General features: G+C 41.1%; 3 protein-coding genes across 3 annotated transcripts; 2 read left to right on the plus strand and 1 right to left on the minus strand.

The window, feature by feature from the left end:
• Positions 1 to 259: 259 nt before the first annotated feature.
• LOC138604482 (tripartite motif-containing protein 16) lies at positions 260 to 7,063 on the plus strand. Its single transcript, XM_069676431.1, has 5 exons — positions 260 to 325; positions 5,365 to 5,391; positions 5,554 to 5,616; positions 6,110 to 6,249; positions 6,550 to 7,063. The coding sequence occupies exons 1-5, from the start codon at positions 271 to 273 to the stop codon at positions 6,952 to 6,954; spliced, it is 690 nt and encodes a 229-aa protein (XP_069532532.1). The 5' UTR covers positions 260 to 270; the 3' UTR covers positions 6,955 to 7,063.
• A 1,945-nt stretch (positions 7,064 to 9,008) lies between these two features.
• akt1s1 (AKT1 substrate 1 (proline-rich)) lies at positions 9,009 to 13,129 on the minus strand. Its single transcript, XM_069676364.1, has 6 exons — positions 13,018 to 13,129; positions 11,734 to 12,495; positions 11,391 to 11,658; positions 10,674 to 10,757; positions 10,418 to 10,593; positions 9,009 to 9,711 (listed from the first exon to the last, which is right to left on the minus strand). The coding sequence occupies exons 2-6, from the start codon at positions 12,124 to 12,126 to the stop codon at positions 9,574 to 9,576; spliced, it is 1,059 nt and encodes a 352-aa protein (XP_069532465.1). The 5' UTR covers positions 12,127 to 12,495; positions 13,018 to 13,129; the 3' UTR covers positions 9,009 to 9,573.
• A 2,625-nt stretch (positions 13,130 to 15,754) lies between these two features.
• Positions 15,755 to 26,450, plus strand: tbc1d17 (TBC1 domain family, member 17). Its single transcript, XM_069675902.1, has 17 exons — positions 15,755 to 15,804; positions 16,630 to 16,725; positions 16,807 to 16,884; positions 16,964 to 17,075; positions 17,343 to 17,526; positions 17,624 to 17,735; positions 17,844 to 18,014; positions 18,127 to 18,252; positions 18,353 to 18,456; positions 19,117 to 19,211; positions 19,321 to 19,437; positions 20,930 to 21,030; positions 21,408 to 21,507; positions 21,885 to 21,982; positions 23,354 to 23,470; positions 23,573 to 23,659; positions 25,587 to 26,450. The coding sequence occupies exons 1-17, from the start codon at positions 15,778 to 15,780 to the stop codon at positions 25,746 to 25,748; spliced, it is 1,887 nt and encodes a 628-aa protein (XP_069532003.1). The 5' UTR covers positions 15,755 to 15,777; the 3' UTR covers positions 25,749 to 26,450.
• The last annotated feature ends 269 nt before the right edge of the window (positions 26,451 to 26,719 follow it).

Here is a 26,719-nt window from a genome sequence, read left to right on the forward strand (position 1 = left end):
GTGCGTATGTCGCTCACATGCTCGGCCCATGTGTATGCAAATGAGCGCGCATACTTGGGATATACTGGGTATTTGCTTTTCTCCATCTGATCCCTAGAAAGGTTCAGGAGTTTCATGTGTCAGGGACAGTGACCATCCCTTTCGGGTAACCATTGCAACCAACCAAAACTTTATGCACATCCCCTCCACCCCTCCCCACTCAGTCTGAAGTCAATAAGAGTGACCCCCCCAAGGGACGCACACGCACTATCAGAAGAAGTCCACCGTTTGATGCCAAGCAGCACCGGGAGCGCAAAGGGAATCATGCCTGTGCCCAAGAAAAATGGTAAGAACACATCTTCACCTGAGTTTTAAGGAGGTAGTGAAAGCATCACCTGTTTGTCATTTGGCATCGGAGCGATATTAAGGGAGGAAATATGGAAGTCAAAATCTGTTTAAAGAAGTGTGTTTGGAAATTTCTTGATTGAAATTTGGCGATGAACTATGGGTGAACATCGTGATATTTTCTACTTTTGTTTGGTCCAGTATGGCCTCTAATTTTAGTCATGTTACATATTTTTCCGTCTTATTATGTATTTGCCATCTTATCATAGCAGTATTACAGCATTGAAAATCACACAACTATTTATTTTGTTCATCATGCATCATATTTTCATCATGTCATATCATATTTTGCATTCAATTTGCTGTTTATTCAGTGTCGTTAAGTTACATCATGCTGACCATCCCTGTTTGTCAGTCTGTCTTCTCCAGCCCATTACTCATGTCAACAAAGTGCACGATAGAGCCTCTCCCCTCTCGGTTATGGTTTCTTCTTCTGCACTTGTGCCATCGTTTAAAGGATTCTCTTCAAAGTCAACCCCGTGTGGGATTTCACAGATGTCTGTCTGTCTGGGACACACCTGTCTCGGCGTTACTTAATTATCTTTCTGTCACTTTTATTCGCTTCCATTATGTGATCTCTTCCCGATTCCAAGCCTAAATGTTTCTAATGCCTCCTCTGGCAACCTCAGTAATAAAGTGTGAAATGCTGCAGAGTTACTCGAGTCAACGAAATGTAAAAGCCTGTCTTGCTATTATTTATGTTTGTTTCCGCGGTTACGTAACAAGCAGTGCCCCGGCCTGGGCACTTAAACTTCACCCTTAAAAATAGGTGGGTTGCCAAAAACTCACTTAACATGACTGAAAAACATATTTAACGTGGTAATTATTTTTTTTACTAGCCCTCTAAAACACTGTTCCACTTCATTCTTTCTTTATCCATCTGCCCAAAACCCTCACCTCACATGTGCGCTCGTTCGTTTGTGGGGCTTCCAGCCAGAAAGTCTTGACAGGAACCAGAGGGATGAGTCTGGGCTCACGCCACCTCAGCTCATCTCACTATCTTCTGATCTTGCTGTCTCAGTGAGATGTTTTGAACCTGATCCACACAGATAATGTAGCTCTGTCCCACTGAGAGGGGAATCTGGGGAGGGAAACCATCCATCGCTTACTGTCCGTCACAGACGGCAGCCAATGTTGAGCTTTTGGCAGAGCTCTTGGCTCCGTTTAACATGTGCTCCTGGGCGACAAAACTCGTGTTGTACCTTGTAAATGACACGAATCAAAAGCACCATATTCATCAACTGAGATTCTTTCGTCTGTTTAAACATTCAACAAAAATCAAACTGACGGTTTTTGCTAAAATTCCAACAGCTTCATCCAAATATTCGTCCATTATTCCCCGACTTGATTCATGAGGTGTCTTTTGTTTCGGCCCCTCTGCCCGTAAATATTTTATTGCCTCGCACCTCACCCTCCTCGATCTCTCTGTTGTCGTGATGTCAAGTCATCAATCTTTCTGAGCATCTGTTTATCCCTGTGGAGCTTTCCTGTTGATCCCGTTGGGTGTGGAGAGACATACGCAGGGGATTAACCCCCTTAGAGGAGCCGCCGGACGGTGGCATATCTCCAACTGACCATCTCACTGCCAGCCTGATATCTCACTCCAAGGTCATCAAGTTCCTCCAGAAGAGGAAGAAGCCAGAAGCATCGTATAGATTTGACGATGATTAATTGGTTACCGTGAACGTCTGTCTTCCACTAATTCCTCTAAACGCCTTGATGACACTTTTCCACGAGGCTTTTCTTTCATCATGTCCTGGTCTCACCTGCTCTGTTCCCTTACGCGGTTAGGGGAGGGAGGCTAAGAAAGACGGATGACGTGATCTGTCAACAGCGTCTTTTTCATCGCCACTGATTTCAAAAGAGGACCTGTTGGCCTTCACTCGATCCCTCTCTGCCCTGCCAACTCTCTCCTCCTGTCCACATGCTTTCCATCCTGCTGCTGATCCTTTCAATGCACATATACGAACAATGTTTAGTTTACGAGTCCGGCATCTTGCTCCAGCATGTTTCCTGCAGAAGTTAGTAAGAACATGTGGACAACATCCGAACTCAATCCTGGTCGGTAATCGGACCCTGAGCCTCAGTCGGGCCTAATTAATAACTGCATGCCAAATCAATTATCACATTTTCTGGTCTTACTGGCTTCAGTCAGGTTATTGTATTCCACATAATGGAACGGTAAAACTGTTATATTTAGACCCTTAATTACAGCACAAATTATTTGAAGGAGAGGCTTTTCTTGAATGCTTAAAAGTTGTAGTTGGCCCTCTCGCCTTCTGGAAAAACAGCAACCTTTCCCAACACCGAAAGAACTGCGGGCCATCACGAACGAAGGAAAGCGAAGCCGCCATCTCGATCGCCTCCGATGCTTGCAGATGTTATACCAGACTCCCTGGCTGGTTACGCCGCTGGCGTCCTTCCCAGGAGAGGGTCACACAGGCTGTAGAGGTTATGTTTCCTCAGGCTCAGACATGCGCAGGGATCGACCATCTCGCCTGAAAGAGTTGACTATTGGAGTCATTCTGTGCTTTTACATTTATGTTAATAATCCAGAATACAAAATACTAACAATACAAATACAAAACACTTATTGGAACTACTTAGTGACATTAAGGTGGGACATAGAGGAAGGATAACCAGTCACAGACGTCTATATGTTGACCTTCTGTTAGTGATGTTTGCAGTTGGTGACTACACATACTTCCATCTTGAAAAGTATTTAAATGTCAGGTTGCAGACAGATAAATGCAGCACTTACCTGCTTTGGTTGGACTATTTTTGAGTACAGTAACGTGGCTTTTCAAAGAAAGGTAAATCTCTGATGGTGATTGTAGGGCAGGATTCTCACGGGTCATATAGCTTTTTATAATGCATCTTTAATTAGGCTCCTATTCTGACCAAACTGTAGATGCCAAACTTATGTAAGAGTGTTAGTGGCTGTTTTTTTAATCAGAGGAGGAAGGTTTAGTTTAGTTTTTTTTTTTTTTGCATTTTGAGAAAGTAGTTGAAATGTGGATCGAAATTTCAATAATAACGTCGTAGTTTCAATATTTAAGAAAATCTAATCAGAATCCAGTTTATTGCCAAGTATTTTAATATAAATGTACAAAATAAACAATAAAATAAAGATGTAAAAAAAAAAACAATATTATATTTTTAAAAATGTAGAAAAAGTGTAATAATTAAGGGATTTTTTTTTTTTTTTTTAAACACAGAAAATATGAAGTAAGGAGAAACGCATAGCCTAAATGAAAAGATAATTAAACATGAAGAACCCATAAAATGTCTGCCATGTTTGTTTTGAATATGGCACTGAACTTAATTTGAAGCCAGCAGCTACAGAATATCTGTGTTACATACTTAAAGTGCTTTTAACATAAAGGAAACGTATACAAAGAGAGATGTGTGTTAAATTAAGTAAAAAATGTTGCAATTACTATACAGCCATAAGCATCCATATACGGAAACTGGTAAATTGAGGCTGAACGACGCCCAAATGTGATGATGTAACCATCTGATAGGGGAGTAAGAATGATGAGGAGTTAGTCGTCTGTGAAATTTGAGAAAAACAGTAACTCGAGCGGGCATGACTGACACCGAGGGGAGCCGGATCATGATCAGACCGGTCAGTGTTGGGTCGCAGTTTTCTGAGAATGTCAAAAGGCGCTGTGACTCACACGCTGGAGGAGGAACAAACAGACAGAGACGATACACCAGCCAACAACATCATAAACATGCCCTCAGCAGGATGAAGTAACCGCATCGTATAGAAAGAATATTCTTAGAATGAGACTCCTGCTGTCAGTGGCTGTGATGTGTGTCCTCAACAAATGGATGCTCCGGCCTCCGGATTCCGTATGTTGAAACCTAACCTTGGCTGGCACGAGGGGAACTTCAAGAATCAGTGCTGAGCTCACATACGCATACCTCTCTATGATCTATAGTATGTTGGAAGTAGTTGATTTACCGTAGATAAATGGCAGGCTGACAGAAACAATGATGAAGGGAGAGGCTTCAGAGAAAGATGACATGAAGCTGTTAGGAGTTTAGTTGCGGATGCCTCCCCGGTTTGGTCGTTCCTATCCAAACGAGATGTCAAAAAACTTGTTCTTGCATTTATTCCAAGTTCATTAGACAACTGTAATGCTCATTTTACTTGTCTTCCAAAACAATTATTTGATAAATTACAATTAATTCAGAACTCTGCTGCTAGGAGAAGAACAACCACCTAGTGTTAGCAGACATGCGCTAGCTCCTAGCATTGGACTGCTCCTTAGGTTCTTTTACTTGGTTTCAAGGGTTCAAAATGACTTACGACCCGCTAAATGTAATAATTCTTTGTCAGTTTATAATTCCTCACAGCCCTTGACATCCTCTGCAATTAGTTTTCCAAATACAAACTGTCACACAAATAATAAAATTGGGAGCTTAGCCCTTTTAGCTATGAACCAAAATTATGGAACTTGCTAACAAAGGCTATAAGAAATGCAACCCCTGTAAACATTTAAAACCGTATTTATTCAACATTTCCTGTCACTTACAGTCACTCTTCTTTCGTTTTTTTTCACATTAGGCTTTGCTTTGCTATGCTAGCACTAACATAGCAAACACTAGTGCTACCTAACTAGCTAGCTAGTTTGTGTGTGACTGTGACAAGGTGCCTTAGTAATTCACGTTGACTGTGATATTTAAGGCTAATCAAAGAAAGGCATACAACAAAATGTACCAGAAAGAACAGCTGACTCCTCAGCTCAGTTTCATGAGGTGAAAACACACTAGCTAAATGTCAAGGTACGGCAATAAAAAGGCTACGTCCACTTCTTATATTCAGTCTATAGTTGTGAATTTAGCTTTTTTTTCAGTATCCAACGTGACAAGAATCTGTTTCGGAGAACATAATCAACATGTTTAGTATTTCTTTGTCTCTAAAGCATACTGTTGTTGATCTCAGTGACACTCTCCATTTTTATTTTCCAGGAAGGAAAAACAGCAGCACTCCAGAAGGTAAAGACCAACATGCTTGACAGTCGATTTAAATAACCGAAGACTAATGTCAACCATTTATTAAACTAAATATATGTTGTCATGTAAATTGAATCATCCACTTATAATAAAGTGTAATGCATTTCCTGCTTATCTTCCCGTTGTCTCTTCATGTCACCTCAGTGAAGCTGCCACCATATGAGCCTAATGTCCCTGAACCCACCACCAGAGCTGACTTCATGAAATGTAAGACTTGTTTAAATATTGTTTTGAAGATATTTTCTTTAAAATGTCTACCAGAGAACAGTTTTAACTATCTAATGACAATTAATGCAACACAATATTAATTCAAGCAAGTAATGAAACTAGTGCACTGGAGTGGAGTCCTTAGTGTGCCAAAATGAGCTGCATAAATTAGATGAGTCATGATAAGATAAACTAATTAAAACAATTAAGAAAGTAAACATTTAAATTAAGCTTTAAAGCTACAGTTAAAATAAAGATTTATAAAGCAATTAAAAACAAACTAATTTTATTTAATTTTTATTTAAATGCAAATTTTTTATGCCTGGTAAATATAAATACATATTAAGATTATTATATCTAATCGTAAACCATTAAACAATGATAACTAAATGATCTACTAGAGTGTTCAGAAATGTGTTTTAGACAAAAGAAGTTTGACAGGAAGTAATTAATTTAATGCTTAAAATACTTTTACTTCACTTCATCCTCTCAGATTGGATCCCCATCACTCTGGATGATAAAACCGCTCAGAAGCTGCTGTGGATCTCAGAGGGCGGCTCAAAGGTTGCTCGTACTTCTGATGCAGTCTGCCCATATCCCAACAGGCCTGAGAGATACGAACACTCACCACAGGTAGGCCTGGCTGCAGGTATGGATAGCAGTTTGGGGAGTTGTTTTTGGTTTATTTTGCGGTCACACTGTTCAGTTAAAACCAATCACAGGGAAACATATTGCTTGGTAATTTGACAGGTTTGGCAACATCTCATCTTACCAGGTGATCTTGGTTTGGTAGTTTGTAAACTCTCGTTATTATAGATGTAATGTTGAGTTCTTTGGCATTTTTGCCTTCAATTTTCAAAACAGACAATGACGTAATCTTAAAATCAACTAGAAATTGATTCTCTAGCTAATCTCACTTCCTCCCTCCTTAAGGTGCTGTGTAAGGAGAATCTGCTGGGCTATCGGGGGTACTGGGAGGTGGACTACGATGGCTGGGTGGTGATTGGGGTGGTCTGTGACAGCGCTCCCAGGAAGGCCCAGGACGGGCCCTGCGGCCTTGGTGAGAACGGTGGCTCCTGGGGCGCCGGCTGGTCTGGCTCCTGCTACCAAGTGTGGCACAACAGCGAGAACGTGGATGTCACGCTGCCCGCGGCCTCCACCATGGGCATCTACCTGGACCAGCCCGCGGGCATCATCAAGTTCCTCCTGGTGGAGGGCGAGGCCGAGAAGGAGGTGCGGCTGATTCACAAGTTCAAGGCCAACATCCAGGAGAAGATTTACCCCGGGTTCTGGGTTGGCACAAGTTCGTTCTGCCTTATTCGGAAAAAGGATCAGTGACAGAGCAGATGGTTGAGCATGTGGGTGACAAGGGTTAATTTGTGTAAATTTAAGGAAATGAAAAGTTTGAGATGTTTGGGGAACAAGTGCTGGAGTTGTAAAGTGTTATGGAAGCTAGCGTTACAGCTTTGTAGGTTGTAGTTGCTTTCTCTGGTGCATGTAGAAAGCCTATTAATTTCATATTATATCCCCAGATGCATTTTATTTTATTTACTATTGTTTATCTATTTATATATAACTTAGAATTCTAGGCAAGGTCTTGTTTTTGTAACGCGGGGCTTCGCATGTACTGGAGTGCTAGCTGTGTCTTTTTTAAGTCCTGAATGTAGTCAATAAATTAAACTGTTGTGTATTAACAGTGTGTTTACCTGCATCTTAAATCATACATTATTGTTCACATGTACAGCAGAGTAATGACGCCCTCTAGAGGCCTTTCAAAATAATGCTTCCTCCTCACACAAACGGAAACGCAACAAGCTGTTTTTTTCTTGGTGTTGCTCCTTTATTTCAAACATAAAAGTACTTAACGGAACATTTAGTTGCTTTTTTTTTTTTCCTTTCAAACCAGCCCATCTCTCTCTTTCTCTCTTACACACAAACAATCAGTTTCTCACTCACTCAGTCAACAAGGAGCACTGGAGCAAAAAAAACAAAAACAGAAAAACACCATCCCCTTTAACTCAGTTTGGATTTACAATCATTCTATCAGTCAGTCATTCATTGGCAAAAAGTAAAAGTACAAATAGGCATGTTATGAGGAGGTGCTGGTGTCCTCCGCTCACATTTTGAAAAGCCACAAGCTCTGTTAAGTCAACCATTTCTCTTATTTCCTTCAAGAAATAGATGTGTTTTTTTATGGGAGGGGGGGACTGGCATGTTGGTTTGCTCACCTGGTAAAAGATGACAGCAGAGAAAACATCCATGTGTTCCTGGGAAATCACTGGCTCTTGTGCTTTATGCTAAAACTTTAGCATTTACCGCGCTAAACGACAGCAGGGCCATGAGCGAGAGCTGGGAGACACTTCGCTTAGCATAAAGACTGGAAACAGGGGGAAACGGCTAGCAAGGCTCCCTCTGAAGCTCAAAAATGCGCTTACCCACAACGTAAAATTATTTAGACCATATTAATAAGAAAACCAACTTGATAAAAAGTGTCAACAAATTTTTCAAGTTTTCAAGATGGCTGAAAGAAAACACCATCTCTGGCAGTTACATCTTAATAGATCTTAATAGTAAAACTAATATAATCAATTAAATTCTTTTAAAAATTAGCCATACAGTCTGGTTGTATCTAATTTCCCTTGTTCAATTGCTCCGAGTATACAAGTTAGCCAAAATCAGGTGGCAAAACCTGTATAAGTATAAAGGGCAGTTTACCAAAATTAAACCAACGCAGCGAAAGCCAAAGGCGCTACGTGAACCCAAAACTTTAAAACGTTTACCGCGTTTTAGAGAGGTTTTGAGAGTATTTTTTAACTTTGGGCAAAGCCAGGCTAGCTGTTACCCTATGCTCCAGTCTATACTAAGCTAGGCTAACGTTAGCTAACTGTCTAGGAGTGTTGAGTTTAGAGATGTTTGTGGAGTATTTTTTAACTTTGGACAGAGCCAGGCTAGCTGTACTTCCACTCTATACTTAGCTAGGCCAATGTTAGCTAACCGTCCCGGATTGTTTAGTGAGTTTTAGAGATGTTTTAGGAGTATTTTTTTTAACTTTGGACAGAGCGAGGCTAGCTGTTACCCTGTGCTTCCACTCTATACTAAGCTAAGCTAACTTAAGCTAACTGTATAGGATTGTTTAGTGAGTTTTAGAGATGGTTTGAGAGTATTTTTGAACTTTGGACAGCGCGAGGCTAGCTGTTACCCTGTGCTTTCAGCCTAGGCTAACGTTAGCTAACCGTCTCCCAGGTTTAGTTCAAAACTTCACACATAGAAAGCTATTGTTTCCTAATTCAACTGTCAGAAATAAATGTTTTTTCACAATTTTTTAAACATTCCTTTTAGCTAATTTTGTATTATGTTTTAGTAGAGTGGCCTAACTGCCATACTTTTAATCTTTTACCATAATGTAGCATTTAGCTTAAATGGTATCTGCCACTCAGAGTGTTAGCATAAGCACAGAAGCCAGTGATTTACCACTACAGATGGCTGTTTCACAGGCTCTCATCACCTCACAGGAAGTTTTACAAGGGCAAACTTCTGGAAACTTTTATCAGCACACAAAGTTTGTAACAACTTATAATTGGCCGTGCCAGGTAGTTTTAGTGTCCTTGATGGTCAGTGCAGTGGGTCACTACACACACATCTTCAGGTCCAATCTTAAGGTAGTGTTGTGGGAGGTGTAGTAGCTAGCATCGTGAAATGTGTAGTGACGAGGAGCAGGGCGGGCATAGTGTTGAAAATGTCATTAGTGTTTATAACAACATTTCTTTTTTGTCATTTACTCCTCGAAGCATGTGCCGTTAATTTTGGTTAGTGAGAAACAAATGGAGGTACTAGCTTTTACACTGTTTCACATACTGAACGCCACATCTGCCGGCCGATCCAGGTCTCCTCCCGTCGTCACAACATCCCTCCTCTTTTACGTTATCGCTCTCTCTATCGCCCCACTCTCTCTCTCCCTTAGTGCTTGAGGGAGAAGTCTCCTGTGTTGAGACGGGGTCGAGGCAGGGCCCCAAACATTTCTGTCCCATCGGTGGCTCCGGGGGCCAGCAGGGCCTTCATACTGGCAGCGATGTGCTCCAGATCAGCGCAGCCCACCTGGGACAGACAGTTTACACATCAGGAATTAAAAGAATGCAAAACTAATTTCTCTGGCAACATTTTATTTCACTCTCTCTGTTATTTGTCAGATATTTCAACCTGCACGACCTCACACAAATGTCACACACTCTTCACGGTCACATGAATTGATGGAGCCGTCGTGGGCTGTTAGTTGGCGCATCAGAATACTGAGAGCTGAATAGTTTCTTTGTCTTGGTGTCTAAACAGCATGAAATTTGTCAGGACAAACTGACATTAAAACATGGAAATAAAAACAGCTTGCTTGAAGGCAGAAAGAGGAGGAATTATCAGTTGTTCTTAAAAACCACATTCAAGAGAAAGAGAGGAAATCTGACCAAAATGACGTATTTATACCTGTCTTTTTTTATTCTACTAAAAAGTGACAGTAAATGTACTTTTTATTCCATATTCTAATCTTACTGAGTCACAAAAAAATAATTAACATCTAGAAAGTTCTTTCCTGTTATCACCTTTCAGCCCTTGTTTATGTAGCAAATAATCTGCTTGTTTAATCCTTTTTAAAACCCTTATCTCTGATATAATTAGCGAGGCATGATCTATAAACATGCCGCTCTTAGATCTTTAACCCTGTAAATTTATGTAATCTCTTTTGTCCCCATCAGGATCCTGTAGGAGTGATGACAGTGATCTCATGGCTAAAAGTTCCTCTGTTTGTGCTCACCCGCTCTCCGCTGCTGCTGTCTCCCGGAGCCGCCCTGCCCCCCCTGCAGCCCCACACGGGCACAGACACAGGCAGCGAGCGGGCCAGAGCCATGGCGTTGGCGTGACGGGACGAGTACGAAGCCTGACCCATGGCCATGCCGCGTGGCGGTGGAGGAGCGTCCTCACTCAGGGAGCCTAGGACGGGAAGAGGAATGGATGAGGATGCTGCACTAATGTGGATCTGTGCACATATGTAAGGTTAACAACCTCCTTACCATCCGTGCTCTCCTCCTCCCCGTCAGACTCAAAGAATGGCTCACAGTCTCGAGACAGAGAGTCCTCGTCCATGGAGAAGACACCTGAAGCAAAGTAATAAATACATTGATGCATTTATTGCAAATGTTAGGGTCTAAACGACTAAAAGTTACAACAAGTTTTGGCTTCATTTGTTAGACCTGAAGGGTTCTTGATCAATCCCTGCAGAATGAAAGAATGATATGTTTTGATTTTTTATCCCAGAAAGCTGCAACATCGCTGTCTTCAATAGCACCAAACTCCATTGACAAAAAGAGTAATTTTACCCTGCAGGGCACAGGAGTCGCTCTTCTACCTCCACCTCAATCAGCTAGATTTAATATTTGATATTGTGTGTTTTAGAAATATTGCGTTGGATCCAAACTTAAATATTCAACCACCAAAGTCACCAATAACACAGACAAAGTCATCTGGGGCAGCAGTTGACCAGCAACATCTTTGTTCTGCGAGGTATTACTGTTTACTGTTAAACTACTGTTTTTGTCAATGGAGTCTGGTGAGGAGAGCTTTGAAGGGTTAAAAAGAGATCCTTCCTTAACAAAACAGCCTAATCTCTTTAGCGATCCTTTCCATGATGTTGTCAGAGATTTAGAACAGCAGTCTGTGCTTGTCAGTGGAAAAAACATGCACTTTTAGAAGACCAGAAATCTAATTGAAGACACAGATTCACTCCTCACCAGCACTTTCATTTCCATAGGGTCTCCTCTCATCCATATCCTCCTCCTCTTCCTCATCCTCACACTCTTCTTCCAAGTCCACAATCCCAGATCTCTGTCTCCCCCGCTCGGCCTCTAGCGCGCTCTTCTCTCTTTCCCTCTCTTCGTTGCCGTTCTGCCCGTCGCCCTGACCGGTCACGGCTCCTGAGCTGTAGATTGACGGGTAGCTTTGGGAGTACATTCTGCCATTGGGACTGACTCCGCCCACGCTGCCGTCTCCTGTAAAGCTCTGGAACAACAACAGAAATATTATGGACAGTTTGAATGAGTAAGTGCAAAACGCAGCAGCATGCAGGCCACTCACCCCCCTGAGTGCGGGGTCAGAGGTCAGGTCCACCACCAGTTTGGTTCCTCCTTCTCCTCCAACCTGGCGTGTGTGCTTTTGGGCTGTTAGCATGGTCGTGGAGTGCAGCACGCCGATGTCCTCCATGTAGCGACGCGCCGACTCGGCCAGAAAGCCTTGCCCCCACACATTATAGGAGAAATCACACTCCTTAGGAAAGGCACTGCTGCTCTCCCGTTTCCTCATCCCTTCTCCCTCTGCGGCCAACGACCGGAACTTCTTACAGGCTGTAAGTATGGCCAGGTCACAGCCGGACTTTTGGCAATATATTTCCGCAGCAGAAAGTAGCGCCAGCCAGCTCTCTTTGTGGTTGTCTGGGATGTCGGGCTCGGATGAGTGGATGATGGAGGCCATAATGGTGTTTGTTCACAGATTCCTTTAGCTGGGCTGACTTGAGGAGAGTACTGCTGATGAATGAAGACGAGTTCTGAGCTTTCGACTTTACAGAAGCTTGGTTACTTAACTAAATACATTAATGACAATAACTTTGGTAGCTGTGGTTCATCTGACTTTGCTGTAAATGCTAGAAAAATCACTTCACTTGTGTTTCTTCTGTCCTGCTGGTGTACGGTTACTTTTTGCACTGGTGAAGATGACAGGGAGTTTAATGAACTTTCAGGTAGAGAGGCACTGGGTGACTTAAAGATATGATGTACTGGGTGGTGTCCTTACACACTGGAGAGCCAGGGGAGAGAAGAGATGTTGCCAAGTTGCTGGTGATACCTGGAAAAAATAAAACAAAGTCAACGTTAGCTACTAAACTCTGAAAATAGCTAAATATGTTAGTATTAGTAGAGTTAAAGGTGCTTCCTTTAATTCTTTAGTCAATGTTTATAAGAGTGATTGCACATTTCAATATGTGCAGATAAAGACAAACTAATCTGTTCTGACTGTCGAAGCTCTCGCCACATCCACGAGCTTGACACTAACCCATGCTAACAACTGTAGCTACTGTAGCCACTGTAACGTTAGCTGCTGTGGCTTTGTAATGAGCCTGCACTCTATTGATCCCCTTCATTTCCATCTTTGCAATCACGTCTGCCTCGGTTCAAAAAGCATGCTACAGACTGTCTGCACGGTTGCTGTTGCTGCAGCTGCAGCTGTTGTTGTTGATCATGTTGTTTATTCAGTGTTGTGTGCAACCTCCTCCTGATGGAACCACATTTCACCTCCATTTTTCGGGCTTTAGCAGGAGCCAAGACGCGCAAGTATGAATTATACGAACAAAGAAATGTGTTCACCTACCTGTTCAGTTTCCTTCTTCACCGTTGCCAGATGTTAATCAATCTTAACTTTACTTATTTTTTTACAATACGTATTCTACCTTCTCTCACGGTTTCTCTCCCCTAGCCAGGCTCTACACCAGCAGCAAGCCAGCGAGGATTATTAACGGCTTTTCCGGTTGAAAATTTCAGAATAAAAGCCGAGTCAATTTACACAAAGCTCTAAGTGAAGAAATTAATTGTGGCAAAATGAGAATGTGTGGTAATTTATCATAAATTAGACATTTCACAAGTTTTGATATGAATTATGTTCTTATCTTAGATGGCAACTATAAAATATTAGCTTGTAGGTCTGTATTTTCTGTTTTATTTCCCATATATTCCCAAATGTTTCTTAATATATGTGCAGGTCAACAGAATGATAACAGGTGTAAAAACAAAAAACGCTAATAAAAAATGGCGACAATTTTGGAACAAATTATTGAGTATTACTAAATATTAATTATCAGGGCTTGATAAATGGTCTGTTACATCATTACAATGGAAACACACTGTACTGAAAACATGTCTATATAATCTTTCATGTCGAATGTTAAGTGAAACCTCTGTTTTATTCAGTGAAAATATACACATAGTTTTATAACTTGTAGATATAGTCAAATATAAATCTAAGTTGCTATGTGTATTGTTTATTATCTATTGTTGTGCTTTTTTAGCTACATTTCTATTGCCCCAAGTAAAATTATTATTTTGTGTTGACACATCAAATCAAGCCTATTGTAATGTAGCCGTAATTAATCGTAAATTGCACTGATTTTATCACCTGACATGATTTTTAATTTGAAGGCTGATGGTGTTGGCTCCCATCCGGTCATGTTTTTACTAAGCTCTTGCCAACTTGACGCAGCCCTGACGTCACCTGTTTACTGACTTCCAATCGAACGCACGTCGCACACGTGACCGACCTCTATGGGCGGGCTCGTACTCGCCATGTTCTCATGCACGTGTACCACATCAATTCCTCCTCACCTATGCCTTTCTACCAACTGTCACCTTAAATTAGGAAATTACAAGATTACAATGTCAGATGAAGGTTATGTAGAAAAAGGTAGAAAGCAATAATAATACCGAAAGTTATCAAGAAATTTATTTATTTAAGAATCAATCATTTATTTGTTATTTATGGCACAATGTTTCACTTAAGAAATGAAGTTGTAGCCCCCTTCATGGTAAACAAACATACCACATATACAATAAATTAATGCACACTAGAATAGAATTACATTTAGTAAACAAATAAATAAATAATTGAGTTTACGTTTGTATGAAAAATAACATGAGAAAAAGCATATTTTTCAAAAACAGCTTTAAGGCCCGCAGGTTAGTGTTCTCGTCATGTTTGCCCATAGACTGTATAAATATATTTATATCCAGTCGTTGCGTGTTCCTCGTTCCTGGTATTTTTCTTATGAATCGTAGGTGTTTCACGCCCTCTTGTGGTCACGAAGAAGAACTGTATTAAAGAAATACGTCAAAGTTATATATATGATAGCATACTGCAACTTCCGGTCAATACCTCCAACTTTAACGTAAGTTGCTACAAAACTACCAAATTTTTTTTTTTTTACTGCCAACATAAAGTGTTTCTGTGTGTTGTATCGTATTGGGGCTTAAGAAAAAAACAAAAAAAACAAAGCCGTACTGGCTTGCATTCTTTTTTTTTTTAATCTTTTTTTTCATTATTATTAGTACATAACATACATACAAATCAGACAAATAACCCCTCCCCCCACCCCTTCCATAAGACACAACAAAACAAAATAAAGCAAAATAAAAACAAACAAGATAATATGGTTATTTTGATTATTACAAACATTATTGCCAGATATAAGCTACACATCTCTTTATCTCTTTATCTGGTGTACATATTGAAACTTTCTAGAATTCGTTTTGTTCTGATAGCTTTCTTATTTTTACAGTTTTTGATTGTATCAGCATATTGCTGCAGTTCCAAAAAAAACACATCAGCATTTGGTTTAGAGTTTGCCCATTTTTTCTTGTGAATATGAAATTTCCCAAGCATCAGGATTAATTGTACAAAAAAAGCTGTATAATTGTCCACATTTTCGTCAAAGTAAATGAAGATGTCCTTTTCCTGTAAAAGAATTACTTGTCCTGTTATTGTCCTGATATAATGCTGTACATCAGTCCAAAATGTTTTTGAAAATACACATTGATAAAACAGATGATGAATTGTTTCCTCTTCATTCTCACAGAATTTACACAACAGATCATTATCAATATTAAATCTTGCTAATTTCTTTTGTGTTGGATAAATCTTATGTAATATCTTAAATGAAACCTCTTTAACTTTAGTGTTTAAGCAAAACTTCTCACCAACCATCCATGCTTCTTGCCAAGTAATATCTCCATAACATGAATTCCAAAAAGATTGTCCTAAGGGTAAAGATAGGGTTAGCATACAATTTCTAATATATTTATTTGAGCATTTTTTCTTTGTTATATCGACTTCTCCCACAAAAATCCGACTATCAAAAGAGCCAGCAGTAGGAAAAGTAAAATCATAAGTTCCTGCGCTCTGAAAAAGCTGCAGTAAACCTCTTGGTAAAGCATCAAAAACATCTGTGAACTCTTTGGGTGGGACTGGAACTGGCATGCATTCTTGCCATGGCGTCTTTCTGGGGGCGGAGTTTTCCGTCCGCAGGAAGTGTGACGTAACATTTATTTTGGAAAAACGAGTCGAGCCAGAGGTGACGGAAGAATGGAGCAAAACGTTGCAGATTACAAGGTATTTCAAAGTTTTTCTCAAAATTAAACTGTTCGTTTTTAAATTAGTGAATATTAACAATTCCCCTCCAATCCAACTGTGACATTTCGGGTGGAAATAGTCGAGCTTGCTGTCAGTGTTAGCTGTTTACGCTAGCTCTCAATAACGTTCCATATGATAACGTAGAAACATTACACTGTACGCTACATGTATGTTGTCATCTTATAGAAGTCGTGCTCTGTGGAATAGCCAACCGAAAGCTGTTTCTTAAACCACACAGACGTTAAGACGTATCATCAAAGTGTGTAAATGCGAGATCATGATAGTAAAATAGATCAAAGTTTTACTGTGTGGTTAGCTCGCCTCCACAGACTAACCTGATCGAGCGGCCACAACAATCATGTGACTTCAGGCTGTGATTAAACAGCTGATTGTAATACGCTTTTACTGATCTATCAAAGCTACGTGTTAGCTATTTAACTAGGCGTTTTAGGCCAATAATTTTGTTTTATGTAATCAGTTATGTTACGATTCTTTCAAGTGACCTGATTTCATACTATTAGTGATGTAGTAGTTAACCTGTATAACATCATTATAGCACAAGCTTGAGTCAAGCTAAGCTGGGACAGTCAAAAGATGTATATGTTTTAATTATGGATCAGTGATTATTTCTTAGTTGTAGCTTCACTTATTTGAGAGTTTGTTGCCTTACATTGTCAAATATGATGGTACACTTACTTTATCTTCAGCTGTGGGGAAATATATTGATCATGTTCACTCATTATTGATATTATTGCACATTAAAAGATGATCAAAATAATCATTTATGTGTTTTTTTCTCCTCAGCTTATATTCGAGAAGGAGGGGGTGTATCTCCACACAAATGCCAAGCGGAGCAACCAGGACACGACTATCCCAGGGTTCATCCGCATTGTGGAACGGGTAAGCAAATCTGTGTAAAAGGTTGCTCAGATACAAAGAGGGAGATTACAAAAGGGATGATTGAACTTGGTTTTATGTTAGGCTGGAGTGCCGGCTTTAGAGTGGAGCCCGCTGGAGGATGAAGGTCGCACCGCCCCTGCTGTGCTTTACACCAAAAAGGTCAGTAATCATCTGTTTACGTTAACTGTTTTTTCTTGCTCATTTCGTCTCACTACATATTTGTCTTCCTTCTGATTAGGATGGAGAAGGAGGGGAGGAGGATATGAACTTTGACCCTGGGTATGAGCCTGACTGGGCCATTATCAGCACGGTGAAGAAAGATCGGGAACATGTCCCTGTCAGAGACTCAGGTGCTGTTTACACTCCTGTCTCTTTCTCTGTAGTTACATTAGAAAATATAAAAGTAGGGCTGCAACTAATGATTATTTTCCTCTGTAAATAAGTTGCTTTAAATAAATGACAAAGAAAAGCAGAGTTTCCTTACATTCAACAAGCTAAAACCAGGGAGAGTTTGACATTTCTGCTTGCAATTTGACTGAAATGATTGATTATGAACACGTTTTCTTTGGATCAATGCTACTCGATGTGAGACTAAATGTGTTCCATGTCCTCTACAGGCCAGTGGTCGTTCTCTCTGCCTCTGTCAGAGCTGTACTCCCTCCGGAGGGCTCGCTTCTCATTGGGTCGAAACTTCCTGGTGCTGACAAGTCGAGGCGGACACCCGCTGCCCCCGCTGCACTTCCACAGAGGAGGAACCAGGGAGCTGCTGAGGGCGCTGCAGCGTTACATCATCCTGGACCAGTGAGAATCATTGTCCTGGTTTCAGCAGCACTTTCTGTCTTCTCGGAAAAAAGGTGTTTTTTGAAAAACATCACACGGCTTCTGTTTTCATCGTCAGGTCACCGGTTGACGGGCGGCTCTTCCTCGCCTATCCTCATGACTCAGGTGCTCTCTCTCAGTCCTTCGACAAGCTGCAGCTGCTCGATGACGGAGGCTCGGATCTTGTTACGGTAATAATAATTGATGATATGAGACTGCAGTAGAGCACATATGAATTAAAAAATGTTCTCATAATGTTGTTGATTAATTCTCAATCTGTTCTCTGTGTGCCTGAGCAGAGATTTATCCAGGACCCATACGAAACCACATTTGGCGGATTTTCCAAAGTCACCAACTTCTTCAAGGCTGCGCTTCGGCCTCCAGATTCCCCCGCCCACTCTCGTAACCCTCACGATCCCAGCTTGCCTCTTCAGTCTGATGACGAGCCCGGCTTCGAACTCATCACATGTGTATGAAAGAAACAAATAGAACCCTTTAGAGCATACACTTGTGTATTTAACATGCAAATTACAGCTTGTCATCATGTTAAGAGAATCTTAATGTTTCTGTCTTCCTGTTTAGGGGGTCGAGCTCGGTCCCAGACCGCAGGTCATCAGAGGTCGACCTCTGGATACCTGGGAGGAGTTTCTGGACCCGGAGGGGCGAGTGATGCACCCAGAGAGGATCAGAGAAATCGTGTTCAGAGGGGTGAGACAGTCAATAAAGTAGCAGTATATCTCCTGGATGTGGAAGTTTACTTTAACCCTCGATGTACAGGACGTTTTTACATCCTTCTTCTCCTTCGCAGGGCATCATACCGCCCCTGAGGAAGGAGGTGTGGAAGTTCCTCCTTGGCTTTTATCCGTGGAACAGCACGACCAAGGAGAGAGAGGACATTCTGCGGGTCAAAACGTTCGTGTTTTTTATCACTGTGTACACGTTTAAATGTTTAGAGAGGCATTTTGGGGAATTGTTACTTGCTACACGTGTGTTTTTGGGCGACTTTGTAAAACGTGCAGCTCATTATGAATGTCAACAGAGCAGACGCACACAGGGAGAGTAGAAACAGAACGAGCCGCTGTGTGCAGGTACAGTGTGGAAAGCTGAAGGTTCTGTCTTTTGTGTCATCACTTTGTACGCCCGGTGATGACATCATAGCTTCTTGTTAAGTGCAGTGAAAAACTGGGTGGCTGTGTACAGATGATAGTGAACTGGCCGCAGGAGATGATCGTTTGCATAGACTGTTTTACGTTTGTTGAAAAACATAACAGCTGGAGCCTTAAACTTACATAACATCTGAGTTGTAAAGACTTTAGGGATATGAGATATCACAAGAAATGACACCACACTATGAAGAAATACGAATGTAGGCACTTGCAAAACATTTCTATTGCAGGGTCCAACGGTTAATCGGGCGCTTTAAAGCTTTAGCCAGGCTAGCTGTTTCATTCAATTACACCTCTGTTTGTGCTAAGCTAACTAGGTGATGCATTGACCCCTTATTTATCTAACATACTGTACAGTTGTATCAAGCTTATTATCTAGTTCTAACATGCCTTTGTGTGTCTGCAGGGACGAGTACTTCAGAATGAAGGTGCAGTGGAAGTCGGTGAGCGAGGAGCAGGAGATGAGGAACTCCCTCCTCAGAGGATACAGGAGCCTGATAGGTCAGTGCCGCGATCAGTCAAACAAACAGATAATGTTTTCATGGCATCGGTCAGCTGCTTGTGAGAGAGACGCAGCAGATGTTTAAGCCTCTTTGTTGTGTCGTGACAGAGAGAGACGTCAGCAGGACGGACAGACACAACACGTTCTTCTCCGGGAACGACAACCCGGGACTGACTCTGCTTCATGACGTGCTGATGACGTACTGCATGTACAACTTTGATCTTGGTACGTAGTTCAACAATCCAGAAAAGATCACAACCAATACAGAAGTCAGATTATGTGCTGACCAGTGTTTAATAACATACAGTAATCCTTAAAAATGATGATTTATGTCTTTTGACACAGTCAGCAAAGGCAAAAAGAGAAAACAATTGACGGATGAACTCGGATTATTATTCTGAAGAGTTTAGGATATAAAAACAGTGGTGAAGATTTAAAGGATCAAAAGTTTTCTGCAAAAACTCAACAGAACAAAAACTGCTGTGCATCCCAAACCCTTACAGACACAGTATTCCTGTTTGGCTTCAGTGTAAACATCAAATCCTGGATTTAAAACCTGGATGAGGCCTAAATCTGCTTTTGGGAAATCTGGAGTGTCCAAATATAAACTCATTTTTGTTAGCATAATATGCAGAACTTGGTAACAAACTGGAATCTAGAGTTCAGGTAAACACACTAAAAACAGTTTTATTGAAGCAAAAATCTCTGAACTTCACAAATTAAAATGTTTTAAAACACTTTTACTAATCTCGGTTTACAGATTCTACATAGAAAAGTAGAATCTGTAGGCAGGGACGTGGATTTTTAGTACAGGAAGTGTTTAGTACACTTGTAGTCCGAGTAATATTGACCGATCACATATCAGCAGGCTGCGGCGTATGCAGCAGCCCTTGTTGGAGAGCAAAAGCAGGCGGAACGTAATCTGCCTTAATGACATCCCGGCTCCCATCAGCGTCATCTGACGACGATTTAGCTTCTTATTAATCCCTACAAACACACATCTGCATGCTAACAGCTAACAATCTGTTCTAGATCAAAAGTTCCACTTAGAGATAAATTCCCTTGTTGCTGTGTCGCGAAAGCCGCTCAGCGTTCAGATTTCCCAGCCTCCCCTGAATGCATCAAAAATGATCGATCTGACCTCCGTTCAACAAACGAGCATTTTTAAAGTAGTTTTTACTAACCTGCATCATGATGTTGAAATTTCGGCAAACTTAAGAGCCGTTGATTAAAGTCACTCACAAGACAAACGGTTTCTTTTCCGGGTCAATGCTGAAGTTAGCCAGAGTGCCGCCACTGTGTTGCCTCACCTGAAACAAATAAATGGGCGCTCCTCCGAGGGATTTAATGGAGCAAGAAATGACGGCGTTTATTTTTGCAGACAAATCTGGAGGGGCGAATTTCCCTTCACTTTTCATCTGAACACACGGTCGCTTCTCAACTTGCTAACTGGACTGTAAACAAGGCAGCACACGGAAAAGGAAGTCCTGCCTGGCTAAACTGGACACGCCCGACATGTTCACCAGTGTCCCAGAGGCTATATCGTTGTCAGTCTATAGCCGATGGGATCTGAGATTGCATTACACCACCTTGCCTGCAATCAAACTGTTGATACAGTTTGACTTTCGATCATTAAACTGTTTTAGATCATTTGAGTTGCTAATGATTATTCAAACATTATTCATCCCTCCTGACTCCTGTGTTTCCATCCGTCCAGGTTATGTGCAGGGGATGAGCGATCTCCTCTCTCCTCTCCTGTTCGTCACTCAGAACGAGGTGGAGTCCTTCTGGTGTCTGACGGGCTTCATGGAGCTGGTGGTTAGTAGATATCCCTCTATCTCTCTCTTTCCGGATCAGAAACAAACCTGTCACCTTTTTAATGCCAGGCATAAAGAGTTTAGTTTTGCTTGTTCTTTAACCGGACAAAAGAGAATGTGTGACTGTGGGAGGAATCAGAAGTCAGCAACACAAACCAGTCAAAGCCTGAATAACTGTTCCTGCTTTGTGAGGTCAACTTCCTGTGTGGTGACTAAATGCTTCATCAGTTGTTCTTATTTACATGAAAACAGCTGTAGACTAAATCTACAAATTATTTATATGTAATTGAAAAGGAACATACAGTTATATAAGGATGATAACAAAGGCAAACTTAATGTAAAGAGATTTAAAAGTCTCTCCTCTTCTTTCCTCTGCAGCACCAGAACTTCGAGGAGTCTCAGGAGGCCATGAAGAAGCAGCTCCTGCAGCTCAGCATCCTGCTGAAGGCTCTGGACCCCGAGCTATGTGACTTCCTGGGTGAGTCAGTTAATGCTCGTCCTGTCCGACTGGATCGGCTTAAAATAAAACCTAACCAGGCTCGAGGCTACGCTGTACAGTATGAGCTTAGGTTCTGAGGATAATGCAACGTAAAGTAGAGCAGAAACAAGAGGGAAGCAAACCAGAGGCTGTTATACATAATGCAGCTTCAGTGTTATACATTAGAATCTATTAGCTATTATGTGTGGAAGCATTTATCTGCAGATGGGCTCCACATCCTGTTAATATTAATGAGGAGCATGGTGTGCTGAATAAGAGCAAGTGAAAATGCGTTTCAGCATTTCATTAATTCAGCTCATTGTTTCTTTCTTGTTTGTCTCTAAATAATAAAAACAACAATGTTTTTGTTCCGTCAGATTCTCAGGACAGCGGCTCTCTGTGCTTCTGTTTCCGCTGGCTGCTCATCTGGTTCAAGAGAGAGTTTTCCTTCGAGGACATCCTCACCTTATGGGAGGTGAGAGCACTACAGCTGCTTACACGGGAATATTATTGCAATACTTAAAGGAGCCCCTGGAAAAAGCAGCTGTCAGTCAAAGCTGGTGTTCTCTGTAATCGATAGAAGCAATAATATTTGAAATTGGCGCCATAGCTGTGGAGAAAGTTGTACAAACAACTCGCCCATTCTACATTCCTACAACACCCAGCGTGCGGTACAGAATCTGAAATATGACGAGAATATACCGGTGGATCGTCTTAAAAAATGTTCAGGTCTGCAGTCTACATTTCAAACCTGACGATTTTGAACGAGACATGACATCGGAGGCGGGTGTCCTAGATTGAGGAAGTGTAGTTTAGAAAGCTCCCTGGCCTCTGCCAGATGACGTGTTTTACATAGTCTGGTGGAGGTTTTCCAGGGCCCATTGGAGAAGCAGATAGCGTCCTCCAAAGGCACAGAGCCAAATTGTATTTTTTTCCTAACATAATGACATTAGCTCCCCATAATAGCATGATGGGACTGAGGTTCGGTGAACCGGCCCTTTAAACATCTGCGGCACAGGAAGGCTCATTTCATTTCTTTAAACCTTCATAGTTAAGTTTGTTGACATTTTTAAAGGTGTTTTTTTTCTGTTTGTTTTTTAATAAAAGGGGTAAATGTTATTGTGAGACATAAAACTTAAAGGTTAGTTCCTGTATTTTTAAACCTGTGCCACTTTTGACATATTTTTAACTCATGAAAAATAGGAAAACATTTGGGAATTCCTCCAGTAGATTGCTTCAGTTGGCAGCCACAAAACAGGCTGTAATGGCTCTAATGTAATCCTTTGGGGCAATTACACCTGATCAAAGAACATTGAAAATACTTGTTTGTATCACTGACAGGCTGATATTGTTATAATAAATGTATGATGACATAAAGGAAAGCAAATAATCATTTTTGTTAAGGTAAGATCCTTTATTAACGAGTTACAGCTGTTAGCTACATGGCTCTCTTCAAAGCCACCAGACTCCATTAACAATAACTGTAATTTTACCTCGCAGAACTTAGGAGTGAATCGTCTATCACTGCCTTGACTGGTTTGATTTTTTCTGTTATTTTGTTGTGTCAGATCCAAGTTCAGCCTTTAATTTAACACCCAAGTCACAAAAAATGCCCTTAAAATAAACCAGTAGAGGCTGTAGTAGACCAGCAACTGCTGTGTTCTGTGAGGTAAAATTACTGTTTTTGTCAATGGAGTCTGGTGGCCTTGAAAAAAAGTTATATTACAGCTGTTTGTCTAAAAGAAGTCAAATTTAACTCTAAAGGTTTACTGGGATCTCTTCCATAATGTTGTCAAAGACCGTTAAACTGCTGAGTTGTTTTGTAACTTCCTGTCTTCTTCCTCAGGTCCTCTGGTCTCGACTTCCATGTGACAACTTCCACCTGCTTATCGCCTGCTCCATCCTGCAGTCCCAGAGAGGAGAGCTGATCGGCTCCGATCACGACTTTAACACTATTCTGAAAGTGTGTTGCTCTCTCTCTCTCTCTATATATATATATATATATTTGTGTGTGTGTGTGTAAAACTTTGTCTTCACACATGTCCATTCCGTGTATGCTCCTCAGCACATTAACGAGCTGACGATGAAGTTGGACCTGCAGAGTGTTCTGCTGGGAGCCGAGGCGATCTACCTACAGCTGATTCAGTGCAAGGTAAGAGGAGCTTCAAGGGCCAAAAAGATTCAAGAGGAGTCATGTAGTATCCAGGTCTTTGTTCACAGTTGGTCTTGTAGTCGTGTTTAGAAGTTTATTTGTCTACTTCAAAAGCTAAAGCTAAAAATGAATATGAGGTCAAACTTTTAAATACCCTGCCCCTTTTTCTTGTGTTAGCCCAAACTTGGGACAATTATAGTTCTTAGAAAGATATTTTTTAGATCCTACTACAGAGTAGGTTCACTTAAGCAAACAAGGACCCTTGAGTGATGTAAAAGTTAGTAGTTTGGTCGAACAAACAAGCAAATGAAGCACCGGAAACCGCCATCTTTAAAAACGCGTGGAGCTCGTTAAGCTAGCTTTAAAAACTGGACAAAAACACAGACAAATGGTCCGACAGGTGAGTCTATATTTAAACGTCTCCTTCCTAAATGTGATATTATCATGAAACCCACGACACACAACAAACACACAGGTCCTCCATCATGTTGTTTTATTTGGCTTTGCTATACCAACCGCCTGCTGGCTTACCGGTCACTTCCGTCTTCATATTGGTGGTGTGACTATAACTTAGCTCCCCAGTGGTTAAAAAAATGTTGTTATGCCAAATCATTTTTTACTTCTTTAGACTTCTTTATTTACATTTTCTTGTCAACTACAGCACACATTTATCTTAAAATCTGAAAAGGAATAATGTAGGGATGCACGATGTTATCGGCATGGTATCGGTATCTGCAGATAATGGCTTTAAAATGACATATCAGCATCGGCAGATATGTCATTTTTCTGATATTCTGCCGATAAAACGCTTTAATTCTGCCTAAATGCTCGATGATTCCCTAAAAAAGCTTGATGTAATGCAACGACATTAACTCAGCACGAGTGCGCACACTGCCTACACAAAGTCATCAACAATATACAAATAAAGACTAAAAGTCACAGAAACTCAAGCCAATGACTAGCTAACAGTTAGCTCACATTCTCGTCTTTTTACCGGACTTAACAACATCAAATATGCAGAAAGAACTCTCGCGGCCAAAACAGAGTGTAACATGAACATCAGTGCAAAACTAATGTACATATTCATGGACGCACACACGATACAAAGAGTCCGTCTGCGATCACTGATGTCTCTGTAGTAGGTGCAGTAAACAAGTCCAGGCATGTCTGTTTCGGTGGGATGCTGCATTCAGGTGCGCTCAGAAACGTGAGTAATCAGACACATGACCCTTTTGTACAACGCCTCTTCTGTCTAGCGTGAAGAAGGGTGCAAGATGCAGTTGTTTGGCCACTACAATAAGAGTAGGCATGATCGGTATCAAAATCAGCAATCGGCATATCGGATATCGGCAAAAAATCCAATATGGTGCATCCCTAGAATAACGACTTTGCTCTGAACATTGAACCTTTTCTGCGGGGTCACGAGCACACAGTCCTTCATTAAAAGTGATCACAAAGGAAGTAATGATTCGAATCACTTCACCAGACCATATTCATGCACTGAATTTAGAGATTTTTTACAGGCGAACCTTGCATTTCGTATTCTTATTTCCCCAGAATTTTACTTATTTTTTTTGGTTGAACCATCTTGAAAACATGAAGTCAGGAATGTTTTTAGTCCCTATAATAATAAATAGTTATTACTGTTTTATTATGTGCTTGTCACGTACAGTTTGTCCTTATTTGCCCCTATCATTTTGCTGCTGCAGTGATCAAACTCCACCACAGGGCTGTTGCAGCGTTGTCACGTACAGGATTGTCATTTGAAATCCTGCTGTCGTTGTAACTTTGAACTCATCACTACCAGTCAGGAAAAAACTTAATACACATTCTCATGGAAGCACTTCATCTTCATCGTGTCTGTAGTTTTAAAAGACAGCTGGCCTTGTGTAACTCATCCTCCCTTCTCCTCCTCTTCCCTCCCCAGGAGCTTCCCCTCAAGGTGCAGCAGGTCCTCGGCCTCTACGTCCCGTCCAGCTCCGAGGATGACAGCCCCAACTCCCAGGCCAGCGAGACGCAGCGCCTCCTCGACCAATCAGACGCCGGAGCCGCTTCATGCAGCTCAGCACGCGCCCCCTCCTACCCGTAAAGCCGCAGTGGACTGACAGAAGCAAATGGAAAGTATTTATATACGAAGAAAAGTCTATATAATCTGTATATGATCTGATTAGAGAGAATGACTGTTGTTATTGTTTGTGGAGGGCAGGGGGCGATGTTGAGGCTTTTTCTTTTATCCATGAATGTTACAAAGATGTTGAAACACTATGACTGTGCTTTGCAGTGCTTTGTGTCTTTATTGTCCTCTTTGTTTACGTGTCTCTGCTGAGGAGTACTGCCGTCCTTTCTGCTCTCCCTCCTCCTCCTCTCCATGCTGCTCTTTTACCTCCTCACACATCATTTCATCACCTCCGCCTGTTCCCTCTGTCACGGCGTGCCCTCAGTCATGTTTGGTCGTCCCTTGCGTCCCCTCGCCGCTGCTCCTGCAAAGGGAAGAAGATGAAGGATAAACCTTATTAGTACTGTATGATGCCATTCCAGCCCTATGCAAACTTTTTGCATGCCTTATAGTTTCACGAGTGGCGTGACGATATTTTAAGCCTTGTAATTATCTGTACAATGTCTCAACGTTTTCATCCGCTGATTATTACAAAATAAAGGTTCAAATCTTAACGAAGAAGAGTTTAATCTCTCTTTTTTAACAACGGGTCCATACACAGTCAGGATTCAATACAGTACATGGAAAGAGCCCTGCAACATCCAATCCAATCCACTTTATTTATATAGCACATTTTAAAAACAGCAAGGTTACCAAAGTGCTGCACAACAGATAAAAACAGTAAATAAGTCAAATTCAAATGTTAAAATAAATATATAAAAAGTAAAAGATAAAAAAAAACAGTAAAATAAAAGCATATAAAAGCAAAGAAATACATAAAACACAAAACAACAACCAATGATTTAGAAACAATAAAAGACAAACAGAGACCACACAACTCTCATGCTGGATTAAAAGCCAAGGAATAAAAATGCGTTTTAAAACGAGATTTAAGTATCTAGAGT

This window comes from Semicossyphus pulcher, unplaced genomic scaffold (assembly GCF_022749685.1).
Source record: "Semicossyphus pulcher isolate SPU_LCO1_2020_fin unplaced genomic scaffold, fSemPul1.0.p SCAF_25, whole genome shotgun sequence".
Lineage (NCBI taxonomy): Eukaryota > Metazoa > Chordata > Actinopteri > Labriformes > Labridae > Semicossyphus > Semicossyphus pulcher.

Bases quoted from the DNA above. Each gene is read 5' to 3' on its own strand.
- LOC138604482 (XM_069676431.1), top strand. From the start codon at position 271: ATGCCAAGCAGCACCGGGAGCGCAAAGGGAATCATGCCTGTGCCCAAG. The intron at 5,392-5,553 runs GTAAAGACCAAC...ATGTCACCTCAG, and splicing joins AAACAGCAGCACTCCAGAAG to TGAAGCTGCCACCATATGAG. The intron at 6,250-6,549 runs GTAGGCCTGGCT...TCCCTCCTTAAG, and splicing joins GATACGAACACTCACCACAG to GTGCTGTGTAAGGAGAATCT.
- akt1s1 (XM_069676364.1), bottom strand. From the start codon at position 12,126: ATGGCCTCCATCATCCACTCATCCGAGCCCGACATCCCAGACAACCAC. The intron at 10,758-11,390 runs GTGAGGAGTGAA...ACTTTGCTTCAG, and splicing joins CTATGGAAATGAAAGTGCTG to GTGTCTTCTCCATGGACGAG. The intron at 10,594-10,673 runs GTAAGGAGGTTG...TTCCCGTCCTAG, and splicing joins GGAGGAGGAGAGCACGGATG to GCTCCCTGAGTGAGGACGCT.
- tbc1d17 (XM_069675902.1), top strand. From the start codon at position 15,778: ATGGAGCAAAACGTTGCAGATTACAAG. The intron at 17,736-17,843 runs GTAATAATAATT...GTGCCTGAGCAG, and splicing joins GAGGCTCGGATCTTGTTACG to AGATTTATCCAGGACCCATA. The intron at 18,015-18,126 runs GTATGAAAGAAA...CTTCCTGTTTAG, and splicing joins GCTTCGAACTCATCACATGT to GGGGTCGAGCTCGGTCCCAG.